This window comes from Balearica regulorum, chromosome 1 (assembly GCF_011004875.1).
Source record: "Balearica regulorum gibbericeps isolate bBalReg1 chromosome 1, bBalReg1.pri, whole genome shotgun sequence".
Taxonomy (NCBI): Eukaryota; Metazoa; Chordata; class Aves; order Gruiformes; family Gruidae; genus Balearica; species Balearica regulorum.
In genome coordinates this window covers 85,397,089-85,411,460 of record NC_046184.1, presented here as the reverse complement: position 1 = coordinate 85,411,460, position 14,372 = coordinate 85,397,089, and the positions used below count along the sequence as shown (strand labels likewise).

At 45.2% G+C, this 14,372-nt stretch overlaps 1 protein-coding gene across 1 annotated transcript in view; it reads right to left on the bottom strand.

Moving 5' to 3' along the window:
- LOC104640684 (antigen WC1.1-like) overlaps positions 1–5,621 on the bottom strand; it is a 31,871-nt gene extending 26,250 nt beyond the window's left edge. The window contains exon 1 of the mRNA XM_075762924.1: positions 5,489–5,621. Coding sequence (XP_075619039.1) covers positions 5,489–5,558 — 70 coding nt within the window. The 5' untranslated portion in view covers positions 5,559–5,621. The remainder of the gene's footprint in view (positions 1–5,488) is intronic.
- Positions 5,622–14,372: the final 8,751 nt, after the last annotated feature.

The window sequence follows — 14,372 nt, the reverse complement described above, 5'->3', positions numbered from 1 at the left end:
CCTTCGCGGGCTGCAGGTGGAATCTCTACACCTGCTCATCCTTCCTCCATGGGCTGCAGAGGGACAGCCTGCTTCACCATGGTCTTCACCACAGGCTGCAGGGGAATCTTGCTCCGGCGCCTGGAGCACCTTCTCCCCCTCCTTCTGCACTGACCTTGGTGTCTGCAGAGTTTCTTACATCTTCTCACTCCTCTCTCTGGCTGCAAAAGCACTAACTGTTTTTGTCTTTCTTAAATATGTTATCACAGAAGCTCTGATTGGCTTGGCCTTGGCCAGGGGCGGGTCTGTCTTGGAGCCGGCTGGCATTGGCTCTGTCAGACACAGGGGAAGCTTCTAGCAGCTTCTCACAGAAGCAGCTCTGTAGCTCCCCCCGCTACCAAAACCTTGCCATGCAAACCCAACACAACGTGATACCAGGACTGAGTCTGCCTAGAAGTAAAAGTAAAGAAGAGTATGAGCCTTCATCTGAAGACCCCCGACGACCACCCAGAGGTGCCAACAGACATGTGTGAAGGACATTAGCATATGCTAATACATTCCCAGAAAACCCATGAATGGGATAAGCATTACTCAGAAATATAATGAATATGTATATTAACATAGTATAAATACTTGTTAGTTTTTGGGTGTGCTCATTAAGCGGAGTTATCCACCATGCACCCAGCGCTGCAATAAAGAATGCCTGCTTTCTAAAACTTCAAAGTAAGTCTTAGAGAGTGAATTATTTTGCCACTTTCCGGTAACAGCTGAGGTGTTCATGTTTCCCAGTGTGGTACAGGAGACGCCCGAAGCGTGATGGAGGATGAGCACTCTCACCATTGGCTAAGTTAAGTGCATGAATTAAAAGTTACAGGTTATAAGTTATGCAACCTTATGACTTGAATGGTGAATGGCTGATCAGATTTGGCCAGAGCTTGCCAGATCACAGGCTTCTTGTAAGTTAAAGAAGGGAAAAGGGAAACCTGTTATGTGCTTATTACTAGGCAGTTGTCTTAGAGCAGCAGCAGATATGATTGATGCATTGAAAGGCGAAGATGTATGGTTGAAAAAGAAATGGAAAGAATACTTGGAAGTAAAGTGTAAGCAATTAGAAATGCAAAATAGTCTGCTTGAGTCAAAACTTCAGCCCCAGATAATTCCAGAAGCTGAGCAGCAGAGGAGGATCTTGTTGGAAACTAAAGTTTATTATGCCACATATGATGGTGATTGGGATGGGGCTATCTGGAAAGAAGCAGATTTGCATACCCTCCCCTCAGGGTAAGGTGAGAATGAGGATAATTCCCTGATTCCTGCCCTCTTGACACCTGTAATCAAGACTGAACAACAGAACCTGCCCTTGGGGCATAAAACCCACCTCCCTCCACAACAACTACTGGAGGGTTTACTGCCCTAGAATTAAGAGATCTGGAGCAGAGATACCCAGCTAAGGCAGACATACAGAGCTACTGATCTGGAGCAGAGATACTAGATAATGTGGACCAGCTAGCAAGCATCTGGATGGCTGGAGCCAAGCAGCTCCACTCTGCCCCAGCTGAAGCTCAATCATTGGCATTAGGTCCAGGAGTCTTGTTAGATACTGAGCGGCTAAATATAACTGGTCCCTTACGGACTTGCACTTTGTGCTAGGGACACACTATCCATCCTGCTGACTGTGGGGACGAAAGTACAGTCATAACAACAACAACAACAACAATAATAATATAAAACAAGTGATGCACAAATGCAATTGCTCACCACCTGTGGAAAAAACCCTTGATGCCCAGCCTGTTCCAAGCAGTGATCCCGCCTCCCCAGTTATGTATGGAGCATGACATTATATGGTAGGGAATATCCTTTTGGCCAGTCTGGGTCAGTGTTACAGCAAAATCAAATGTAACCAAGACTATCGCTCCTCAGGATGACCATTGTATAGTCCTACCCCTGTGTTAGTTACGGTTTATCCAACAATGTACTACTTAAGATGTGATTGTCAAGAAGTAGAAGTGTAACTGATAAATTGTCAGTTTGACCAACAAGCCTTGAAGAACCATGTGGACTTGCCAAAAGTACCAGGAAACTAGAGGAAAGGTAATTCTGGCAGGGGGAATTGCGACCACTGACCCAAGGACCACCTACCCCAATTATACACCTACTCAAAAGATAAAGGCAGAGAAAAGAACTGAGCATTTGTTCTAGTTTGCATGCTAGATGAAGAAATCTAAATGAATCATTTAATAGAATAACAATGCATATGTATTAGAAAGTTGAATATGTTAATGTTGTATGTATAAATAACCACTGATTTGGAGCTTTGGTGTCTGGGTTTTGACAACTAAATCATTCTAAACTCATCCTGTTCATCTGTTAATCATTGCTGTCAGCTCATGCATCCCTTGGAACCAAGTTGTTGGATATGAGATTTAAGCTTCTCAAGGAGAAAACTTAAAAGGAGAGAATGGGAAAAAATGCTGTATTTGCTTTAGTGAGCCACATGAATTGAAAGCCACTGGTGTTTAGAGCATGAAAGAGGACATGACAAAATGGGTGGAAAATCAAATGGCAGAAAACCACATATAGGATCTTGGTATTTCCTGGTTATGGACAAACTACAAGCTAAGTTCACACAAGAATCAGGAAGAGCTTGGCCACCACATCTGAGACTTGTCTTCAATTTGATAAGATTTGAATTTCAGCATGTTATGGAACAGGTAAATCCCTGAAGAGGGCTGGAAACTTCTTTTGGGATCTGGAGGATCATTCAGATTGACCACATAGCTAGAGAAGGTTTACAGGACAGTCACGTAAGAAGCCTAGTAACTTTGGTCCCAAATTAGCAATGTTTCGAAACCTGACACGCAATGGAATATTAAAGCAAACATCTCTAGGACAGGTTTGATGCCACTATCAGTGCCCTAATCCTTAATGGCCTTGACCTTCCCCACCTGGGGTCTACACACAGTCTGCCCATGGGCCCAGGCCTTCCTTGAAAGCACAGGCCTGGACCTTCTGTCCCTGCGTGAGCTACATTGTAGGTGCATCTGTGTTCAACTTGGGCACAGCTGTGCCTGGCCATGGGCCCTGTTGATCTGCATGCTGAGCCACAGATTGACTTCCTACCTTGACCTTGGACCTGCCTCATCACCATGAACTTGCCTGATGATCTGAGGCAAGTTGGCAACAAGAGCTGAACCCACCTACCACCCCTAGGTCTGCCCTGCTTGCCTCTCTTGGGTACTGCGGGGCTGGACCCTGGCTGGTGAGGCCACCACCCTGTGAGACATGTTATTGCGGTTGGAGCAGCTGGCCCTTGCTGTACCCTCATACCAACTCTACAGCTCATGAGTTATAGGAGTCACATCTCCAAAGCTGACACAGTTAGCTAAGACAGTCACAATTCTTAGTAAGACTGCAGTGGAATCAAGAAAGGTATGAGAACCTGACCAGGTACCAAGGGAAACCTCCAGTACTCATGACCCAGCACTGGGCAGTGATATGAACAGAAAACAGTGCAGCTGTGCATATCTTGCAAATAGTCCAGAAAGACACCTCTCAGAGATCATCTCCTATCAATGATGGTATTTGATAAGAGACAAGAGATAATTAATTTGCACTAAGAGCCTTGGGTTTTCCAGCAACAGTTTTCAAAACAATCCGGTGTGGAAAATATCACGTTTCCTCTCTTCCTCAAAAGAGAGAGGTGTTCCTACATATTACACTGCTTGCTGTCATTTGAGATTGTGAAACAAGAATATATCATTTTTCTTTGCAAATCTAATTCTTCTCTTTATTCCCTGTAAGTATGACAGTCTTAGCCCATGAACTGATGCTAATGCAACCACTTCCTTCAGTAACTAAACAATGAAACTGTTGTTTCATTTCTCATTCCAGAGTAAACTGCTAGCAGTAGTCAATTAAAGGCAGTTTATTTGAAGAACATAGTCAAAAAAGAGAGTTTTCTTAGCTAAAAAAATACATACATTTAAAAGGAAAATATTTTCTAAGAAAAGTTGAATTCATAATACCTTGTTAAAGGCACCAGATAACCTATTTCCATTAGCCATATCCAGGAGTAAACAAACAGTTTCTCACTTGATTGGTCCACCTCTCTGCACTTGAATTTTAAAATAATCCAACATCTGATGTTTTCAACACATGGCAGCATGCAAGGCTGGATGCAGAGATAGGCATAAGCCAATCAAAAGATTTAAATATTCCCTAATCAAAACTATCATTTGCCGTAATCAATCTTATGTGAATTTTTAATGATACCTACAGGCAGACTCTTTTGTGTTTCCTCAGACTCCATAGCATGTCCCACAAGTGTCTTCACTGAATTTAGTGGTACTGTTGGATAAGAAGACATCAGATTTTGGCTGGCTCCAGTGAAGACCCGGTTCCCCTTCAAAGGCCAGGGGTGAGAATGAGCCGTGCATCCCTGTACTCAAAGTGGAGGTTCTTGCAGGCTGCCCGCTCACTCCCCGATGGCGGTGCCTCCTGGGCTGCCTGCACGCTGCACCCTCCCTGGGGAACAGCAGGGGGCTGCCGCAGCGTGGAGAGTGCACGTACCACCAGATCAGAGGCGTGGGTTGTAGGTGCTGATGATGGTGTCAAGGTAAAGCTACTCTTATCTACATCTGCCACTGAGTCACTCTGGCACTATTCCCTGTTATTAAAAAGATGTTGTCAGAAAACTCACCCTCATTTCTACAGTACTGCTCAGTTGACACTCAAACATTGCTACAAAGATACCTAAGTACAAATGTTTAACATTGTTCTTCACACTCCTTTGTACAGAAAGGCCTGTGCCTCCTCTTCCCATCCACTTGAACTGTGGCTGCATCCATGCAACTGGTGAGAACCTTTAAGACTAGAGCCATGCTACATCCAAGTATCAACCATGAAGTCTTGTTCTCATCATATGGGGATGTGACCACCAGTCACAATGCCATAGTGCTACCTCCATGTGCATAGAGACAAAAATGGGGATTGCAAACTCTGGCTCTAATCATCAGCTTCAAACATGTACACATGGCTCTAAAAGAGCAGAGAGACAAATAGCGATAAGCTTCAGATGTACAGGAACAACTGAGGGGATGGTATGTTACCCAGTCAAACTCCACTGGACACACAGAGCACAGCAACATCATTTTAACTGGTGATGAGTAAAGACGTGGAGTTATTGATTCTGTCTACACAGAGCTCAACAGGGGAGGCAACACAGTAGTAAAAATACTGAGATGGTTTCCATTACAGCTTGGCTGTTTACTAAACTTGGACTCGAATTCCCATGAGAATGGCCAGTCACTGATGTCTGAGTAAAATACAAAACTATTACGAATAGTTCTTTCTCTCAGGATCATCAAGGAGATTGAATCAAAGATAGAAATGTATTTAAACACCTTCTTGACACTTTGTCTTACAGGTTGGTGGAATAGCAGCCCATTTATATTGAATTTACATTCTTTTCCTATCATCTCACCACCTTACGTAAAATAAAATATGTACTTACCCAGGGAGAATGGAATGAAGAGGAGAAGCAGGCACAGCACTGGAGTAGAAAAATGTCCTTTTGTTGCCATCCTGATTGTGCACAGATGAAACTTCACTCTGATAGACACTGCCTAGACCAAACTCTGCATGGGCTTCTCTGTATCTCACAAATGTCTACAAAGGAGGAAATATATAGATTCACATGCTAGCATGAAGGAACCAATAGAAATATTGCTCACCTTTTTAGACATTATCAACAGATTAATCTCAAATCTGAAAGAACCAAAACCTCCAATAAAATTCTAAAATAGTGCTTGTGACCATATATGAAGGATGATTACGCTTCTGATGTCATCATCGGAATTGTCGTACTTTACTATGGGACCAACATAGGTAGTACAGGCTGAGCGGTACGCAAAATGGTTATTTCTCACCTGACAAAGTGATATGAAAGTGCAGGACATTGGTCATTTTATGAATCATTTTGGAAGAGAAGAAGGCAAAGATAATCCCTACTTTTGTAGCTCATCCATTTCCTTGGGAGCAATTGTACTCTCACTGTAAAATCAACAGAAGCAGTGTTAATCACTAGCGGTAGTTCTGTGAGTAAAAAAATGACACCCGCTCTGTCTTTGAGACAAGTGCTGCTCAGGGTTTCCTTATTCGGTCAAAACTTGAGAACTGTATGGGCAGAAGCTTTTGAAAGACCATCTTCCTTAGGATGTGTATTATAGGACTTCCTGTTTCCTCTGCTGAGTTTCTTTTTGCTTCAGGTTATGTATGACCATTGCTGGTAGTTCTGCCCAGTCTCTCATTCACTCCAGAATGACGACTTTAGGGAAATAAAAACTGCTGTTAATTGAACTGTGGCTGCTTGACTCATTGTTGGCAACTGGGATAAGTTGCAGAGTGCTATCTGTTTACACCAATCTGAACACACATTCCTCTTTATGACACTGACACACATGCTCTTTTTGTCTGATGGCATCTATCTGGTGTTTATCAAGAATCCCGAGTTTAGTGATGTCCAAGCTGTTAGGTCCACCAACAAGCTCTGCAACCTCTTCCCCTTCTCACTGGCCTTTGACTGCCTGTTAAAGATCTGTATAACCTTGCAGCAGTGTAACCTTGGGTCAGGTTGCTGTGGAAAGAGCTGCATGAGGAAGAGCAGAGAGAAGTCTGGCCAGAGGCTGCCCATTCTTTGCTCAGAAGTGGCTCAGGAGCTCAGACACTTGCCTGTGGTCTCTGCTAGAGCTATACGGCAACCAGACTTAGGTCTGGCCATGAACTTTACTGATACTGACTCTGACCTGCTGACTTGACTTTATGGCTTCATCTGGGACCTACCACCTTGCTATGGTCTTGCTTGGATTGCCTGGACTGCTGACTTAACCTGGCTGCATTCACCGGACTTACTCTGTTCTTCTTGTTCAGGTACTATGGGACTGTACCCCTTGGTGGGGATCTAGGCTCATGCCTGCCTTGCTGTCAACTTCAGTTCCTGTGTGACCTTCCCTTGAAGAGCAGCCTGTTTCTGCTCCCTGATGAAGACCTCTGAAAAACAGAAAGTCACTGCCACTCCACTGGAAATCCGGTCAGGGAGAGGAAAAAACCGCTACAGGTGTGTTAATGAGAGATAGACAAGGTGTCCTGGTTTCAGCTGGAATAGAGTTAATTTTCTTCCTAGCAGCTGGTGTAGTGCTGTGTTTCGGATTTAGGATGAGAATGATGTTGATAACACATTGATGTTTCTAGTTGTTGCCAAGCAGTCGAGGACTTTTCAGCTTCTCATACTGGCCTGCTAACGAGAAAGCGGAGGGCACCCAAGAAGCTGGGAGGGGACACAGCCAGGACAGCTGACCCAAACGGGCCAAAGGGATATTCCATACTATATGACGTCATGCTCAGTATATAACTGGGGGTGTGCTGGGAGGCAGGGTGGCTTGGGAACTAGCTGAACATTGACTTTGGGTGGTGAGAAATTGTGCTGTTCAGCACTTGTTTTGTATATTCTTGTTGTTGTTGTTGTTGTTGTTGTTGTTATTATTATTACCTTCCTTTTCTGTCCTATTAAGCTGCCTTTATCTCACCCACAAGTTTTACTTTTTTTCCATTTTCAGTTATCTATCTACCCCATCCCTCTAGGAGCGAGTGGAGTGAGTGAATGTCTGTATGGTTGTTTTAGCTGCTGGTTGGGTTAAACCATGACACAAGGTATCCATTATAATGTCTGTTCCTGTACTGAGTGAGGAACCATTTCAGTGGTTTCACCTAGCACTCTTTTCCTTGCTGATTAGTAACCATCAATAGAATTCTCACTGATATTCTAAACCCACTCCAGAAAGTCTAAGAGTGAGATCTATTTCTCAGCATGCAGGCCCTTGATGACCAGAGTCTCCTTCGTGGGCACTATGACCAAGTGACCAGGTACATGCCAGTGCCCATGGATGTTAGAACTCCAGAATTCTCAGCTGAAGAGAATCTGGTACTCTCCTTTTCCTCTCTCTCCCCTTGCAAACAGGGGTGTCATCAGGATCAGTATTCACTTGGCTTGGGACTGGCAGCATGGATTCCCTGTGCCCAATGGGCATAAGAGCTTATGTAAAAACCACAGTCCCCATGATGACTTTAACAAGTCCTGAATATGTCTGGTGACACCAGAATGTGCTTCTAGTCAAATGACCAGGAGAAGACATCTATTCAAGGGCAAGTTCAGTGGCAACATGACATCACATCTATTATCCAGCTTTATCCACCTAGCAATGTTTGTGAAGGATCTTAAGTGTATCTTCTCATTAGACTTGGATACAGAATGTTCCTATATGGAAAAGTAACCTATGAATTATCATTGCACAGCCCATCATATCTGTTGGTATCCTTTGCCTGTAAGACTAGGGACATTCTGGGACACCATCTATGCTCAGATAGCAGAAGAACCAGCACCATCTCCACTAAGCACAAACATCTTGGTCCACATATCCAGAAGTTCTACTCCTTCCTCAGATGGATGAAACACTTTCTTCTCTGAGGAACCCACCTACCACTCTCCCCCCCGCTCCCCAGTCAAGCTGTCTCCCTTCTTCACTTCTTTCGTGGTCACTTACAAGCCAGTCACAGGCTGAGGGTTCTGTCTCTTCTCTCCTAGAAACAGGGACGCTGAGCAGGAATCTTTCATTTGTCTTTAAAGCAGAGTATATCTGTCATAAACTGAGTACCTGTTTAGAAAATATTCTCTGCCATCAGTTTCATCCCTCTGGAGGTCCATCCCCCAATTTTCAGAAGTATTCTCTGATGCTTTCCACACTGTATTCCTACTGTTGCCCTTAGAAGTAGATGCCCTCTCCTCCACTAGGAATTGGTCACGACAGCAAAAATATGGAAAGGGGCAAAGAGGGGCAATTGAAAGTTTGCAACAAGAGCATCTGATAGCAGGTCATCAAGTGGGTCTGGAGGACTAGGAACAACTTAAAGATTTATGAAGAAATAATGAAGTATATTTGCTTTAGGTTTAGTTTTCCCAATGTGAACATATATTTCTGAATTCTTGGTGCTCTTTTTTTGACACCACATGAGTTTCTGGGACTTCTGGATGGTCTGTGCCACTTGTGAAGACTTTTTCAGAATAGGCTTCTCCTCCAGAAAAGCCTGGGAAGATGGACAAAAAACAACCCTTATGGTCTGGAGGCATGGAATAGAATGTGCTGGGGACAAGACTCAGCCTTGTGTGCTTGAGAAAAACCTTTACAACTCTGTAACTAAAAATCATATTGCATATGGAGTTGCAGGGATGCTGGTTAGCACACACCCTTGGACAGGAAGATGTAACAGGTGTTGGTGCCTAGAATCTGAATGAGGTATGAGACCCTCACATGAGCCCTAATAAACTGTGAAATTTTGCAGCCAATAGTTAGATTGCACGAGAATGCAGGAAGAAAATAAAAAGAGAATTTCCTTTGCTGCATGAGAAACATCATACTAGTATCAATTGCCTGATTTCTCTACTATACATTCTGAGAGCAGAATGAAGTATATTTCTTCACAGAAATGAAAATGCAGTCTGAGGGTGCTGGCTGACAGCTGCTTCTGTGTTTGCTGAGTAGACAATACTGCAGACATACTGCTCCCCAAGCAACATTTTATTCCAGGGGCTCCTGTTGCCAGTTCTAGGGGTACCTTCTGGCTAAGGATTACTTCTCGGTTCTTTTGCAAGAAAACTCTGGTGTTGATTCAGTTTTTCTCACTGAGATGAGTAAAAATTAAGAGGTGGGCAGAGCCCACTGTTTTCCAACTTCCAAGGAAGGAAGAAGAGTAGTAGATACGGGGCAGGGCTCCAATCTGGTTCAAACAGAGTGAGGCTTTGTTGTTCTCAGGATCTGTCCATATACAGGAGTATTACTTTCCTGCAAAATGGGCATACGTGGTGGGAGCAGCCCAATAAATAGCCCACTGTTTCATAAGGAAATCTCCAGGTTATATCATAGATATAGTGAGAGATTAGTAGGGTACAAGGGAGGGTTCTCTCTTCTGATGCTCCTCAGTAGTTGGAAGACTCATGTGGCTGGACCCTACAGCTGAGACGTGTGTAGGGACTGTTTTCACACAGACTCACCTAACACAGCAAGTACCATGGAGTCACTGGGGCTTTCATCTTCTGGAGCAAACAACGAAGGATGTGGTTAGAGGCTCATCTCATTTTTGAAGCTGTCAGCACAAGTATTGTCTACAGTGCTAAGTAAAAGTTGGTCAGGGACTCCTTTCTGGGTCCAGTGTCAAGTGGTACAGACTGACTTGCACCCGCACTGCATAGGATTAATTCCCTCTATATCATATTTGCCCATGGAGGGTGTCCCTGCCCACAGCAGGGGGTTTGGAACTAGATGATCTTTAAGGTCCCTTCCAACCCAAACCATTCTGTGATTCTATGATTCTGTATTTCCCTTGAAGTGTGCCAAACCAAAGTTAGAGACTGAACCAGTGCCTGATCATGGACAGAGGTTAAGTGCTTGAGTTTGCTTGCTTATTGTGCAGTGTAGGGGTACCACAGGGTCCCTCCCATCTCTCTCTCCTGCCGCTGAAGAGCTCCCTGACCTTCTTGACACCTGCCAGGATTCACCCCCATGTCAGCATGAGGGATCCATCCCCATGCATATGAAGATGAGGTGCATTGAGTAGGAAGTCAGCAAGAAAAGTCCTTCTAGCCTGTAAAAATCTTTCTGAAAGAGTTTTCAAGACCTGGCAGTACAGAGCTGTCTAGTGGGAGATCTCTTAGGAAGCAGTTGTATTGGAGATGGCTAAGAAGACCCATTAGCAAGCTCTGTGCTGGATCATCCAGATTACAAAGGAGCCTTTGCAGGATTCCAGGCTTCCACACTGGTGCAGGGTAAGCAACAAAGGAGGCAGTACAGTCCCTTTTAGAGGATGGGAATGGAAACATGGAAAACATTTGTTAGAGGACATCTGAGAAACACAAGTGAAGCAGAGAAAGTCATAGAGGGACAGGAGAGAATGGGAATGGGTACCTCAGCTGTACTGACAGAGGACTGTGGTACTACTGTCCAGCAGGTAGACACAGGGAATCTATGAGGACAGGACATCCAGGACATCAGCAGATCTGCAGGTCACAAAAAAATTGGCGTTTCCATCTTCACCACTGGCAGGTTTGATTTCTGCATACCAAGAAGCCCTCCTGTCACAAACTGCTTCAAGCTCTACCTCAGGGCTTTTCAAGAGGGCTAAAACAGGGCTGTTGATGTACACTGTTTCTGAGGCTTCTGCTGCCAGGGAGCAACAGAGATGGCATCATCTTCCTCAGCTCTAGGCACATCAGTACTAGACCTTGCTGAACCTTTCACAAAGCAGACACAGTGACAGCCTCGGCAGAAATTCAGAAGAGAAACTTTCAAAAGCAAAGGTGAGGTGCTAGGCTTGTCATCTGCAGTTTCCTAATTATTGCTGCAGAGCACTTATGTCTTGACAGCCTTGCCATAGCCAAAGGGATAGCCTGAGAGTGGCTCAAAGCACAGGGGTGGCAGCATGTGGTGTCAAGGGAGCACAGAGAGGCATCATCTCCCTGGGAAGTGCCTGGTCTCTCTTGCAGCACCTGGAATCATGTCAGATGCCTCACTGGGATCCATACATTTGATGGATTGCAATGTGGTGAGAGAAAAGCTGCTCCTCCAGGCAGTGGCTTAGGCCAACGGTATCTGGAAGATAAGTAGGGACATGATGAAAAGAAGGCAAGGTTGCCATCTTTTGTGCTTGTGCCAGCCTGCAGCCTCATCAGAACCAATCTCATGTTAACTGAAGGAAACAGTAAGTGAAAAGAGTTCAGGGATTGATAGAAAGGTCCAATGCAACCACAGGGGCTGACATAAGGAGTGGTATGGCATCACTGCAGGGACAGGTCAGTATGAAAGACAGATGCACATTGATTCCCTTGGAGATCTTATCTATTGCTGCAATATAGCAAAATAACCCTCTTCTCATACATCTGTGAAGGTTGCCAAAGCAGGTTAGGACACTACCTGTACTAATGCATGCATATTTTCTTGCGTGTAAAACGATGCTATGTTTTATGGAGCAGATCATGTTGAGTGTCATCACATGGCACGTACAGGACAACCAGATGATAAGGCCCAGTCAGCATTGGTTTATGAAAGGCCAGTCCTGCTTGACCAACCTGATCTCCTTCTATGACAAAATGACCTGCTTAGTGGATGAGGAAAAGGCTGTGGATGTTTACCTGGACTTTAGTAAAGCCTTTGATGCTGTTTCCCATAGCATTCTCCTGGAGAAACTGGCTGCTTATGGTTTGGATGTGTATACTATTCGCTGGGTAAAAAACTGACTGGATGGCTAGGTCCAAAGAGTTGTGGTGAATGGAGTTAAATCCAGTTGGCAGCTGGTCACAAGTGGTGTTCCCGAGGGCTTGGTATCAGTGCTGGTTCTCTTTAATATCTTTATCAATTATCTGGATGAGGGGATTGAGTGTAACCTCAGTAAGTTTGCAGATGACACCAAGCTGGGTGGGAGTGTTGGTCTTCTTGAGGGTCGGAAGGCTCTACAGAGGGATCTGGACAGGTTGGATTAATTGGCTGAGGCCACCTGTATGAGGTTCATCAAGGCTCAATGCTGGGTCCTGCACTTGGGTCAAAACAACCCCATGCAACACTACAGGCTTGGGGAAGAGTGGCTGGAAAGCTGCCCAGCAGAAAACGACCTGGGGGTGCTGGTCAACAGCCGGATGAATATGAGCCAGCAGTGTGCTCAGGTGGCCAAGGTGGCCAACAGCATCCTGGCTTGTATCAGAAATAGTGTCACCAGCAGGACTGGGAAGTGATCATCTCCCTGTACTTGGCACTGGTGAGGCTGCACCTTGAGTCCTGTGTTCCATTTTGGGCCCCTTGCTACAAGAAAGACATTGAGGTGCTGGAGCATGTCCAAAGAAAGGCAATGAAGCTGGTGAAGGATCTAGAGAACAAGTCTTCCAGTTTCTCAGAATTGGAATGATTCTTTTTTTAACTTTTCTTTTGTGTTCTGTGGTGTTTGGTTTTTGTTTTTGTTTTTGGTTTTGGTTTTTTTTGCATTGGTAAAGAGACTTTTGAAAGGCAAGTTCCATGTCCATCTTATGTTTGCTTTCTTAAAGAAATAGTGAATCTCATTTAATTCCTTCCTTTCTTAGAAGTAGCTTATGACAGGTCTTTAATTATACAGTTGTGGTGGGTTGACCGTGGCTGAGGGCCAGGTGCCCACCAGAGCCGCTCTATCACTCCCCTCTTTCATTAGACAGGGGAGAAAAGGTACAATGAAAAAAAAAAAAACTTACGGGTCGAGATAAGGACAGGGAGAGATCATTCTCTAATTATCATCACAAGCAAAACAGACTGAACTTAGAGAGGGAATTCATCTTATTTATTACTAAGCAAAACAGAGTAGAGGAATGAGAAATAAAACCAAATCTTAAAAACACCTCCCCCCACCCCTCCCATCTTCCTGGGCTCAACTTCACTCCCGGCTTCAACCTCCGCCCCCCCCCTCAGCGGCACAGGGGGACGGGGAATGGGGGTTATGGTCAGTTCCTCACGTGGTGTTTCTGCCGCTTCTTCATCCTCAGGGGGAGGACTCATCATTCCCCCGCTCCAGCGTGGGGTCCCTCTCACGGGAGACAGTCCTTCACGACCTTCTCCAACGTGAGTCTCCTCCACGGGGTGCAGACCTTCAGGAGCAGACTGCTCCAGCGTGGGTCCCCCACGGGGTCACAAGTCCTGTCAGCAAACCTGCTCTGGCGTGGGCTCCTCTCTCCACGGATCCACAGGTCCTGCCAGAAGCTTGCTCCAGCGCGGGCTTCCCACGGGATCACAGCCTCCTTCAGGTGTCTCCACCTGCTCCAGCATGGGGTCCTCCACGGGCTGCAGGTGGAATCTCTACACCTGCTCATCCTTCCTCCATGGGCTGCAGGGGGACAGCCTGCTTCACCATGGTCTTCACCACGGGCTGCAGGGGAATCTTGCTCCGGTGCCTGGAGCACCTTCTCCCCCTCCTTCTGCACTGACCTTGGTGTCTGCAGATGTTCTTACATCTTCTCCCTCCTCTCTCTGGCTGCAAAAGCGCTCTCTGTTTTTGTCTTTCTTAAATATGTTATCACAGAGGCGCTGATTGGCTTGGCCTTGGCCAGCGGCGGGTCCGTCTTGAAGCCGGCTGGCATTGGCTCTGTCAGACACAGGGGAAGCTTCTAGCAGCTTCTCACAGAAGCCACCCCTGTAGCCCCCCCGCTACCAAAACCTTGCCACGCAAAACAACACAACAGTATATCTTTTGTCCTAGTTCTTCCAAATCTCCCTTTCTGTTAAAAAAAAAAAAGGAGTTGATTTGAATTAGGGATACAGAAAGCTATGCTGGATTTA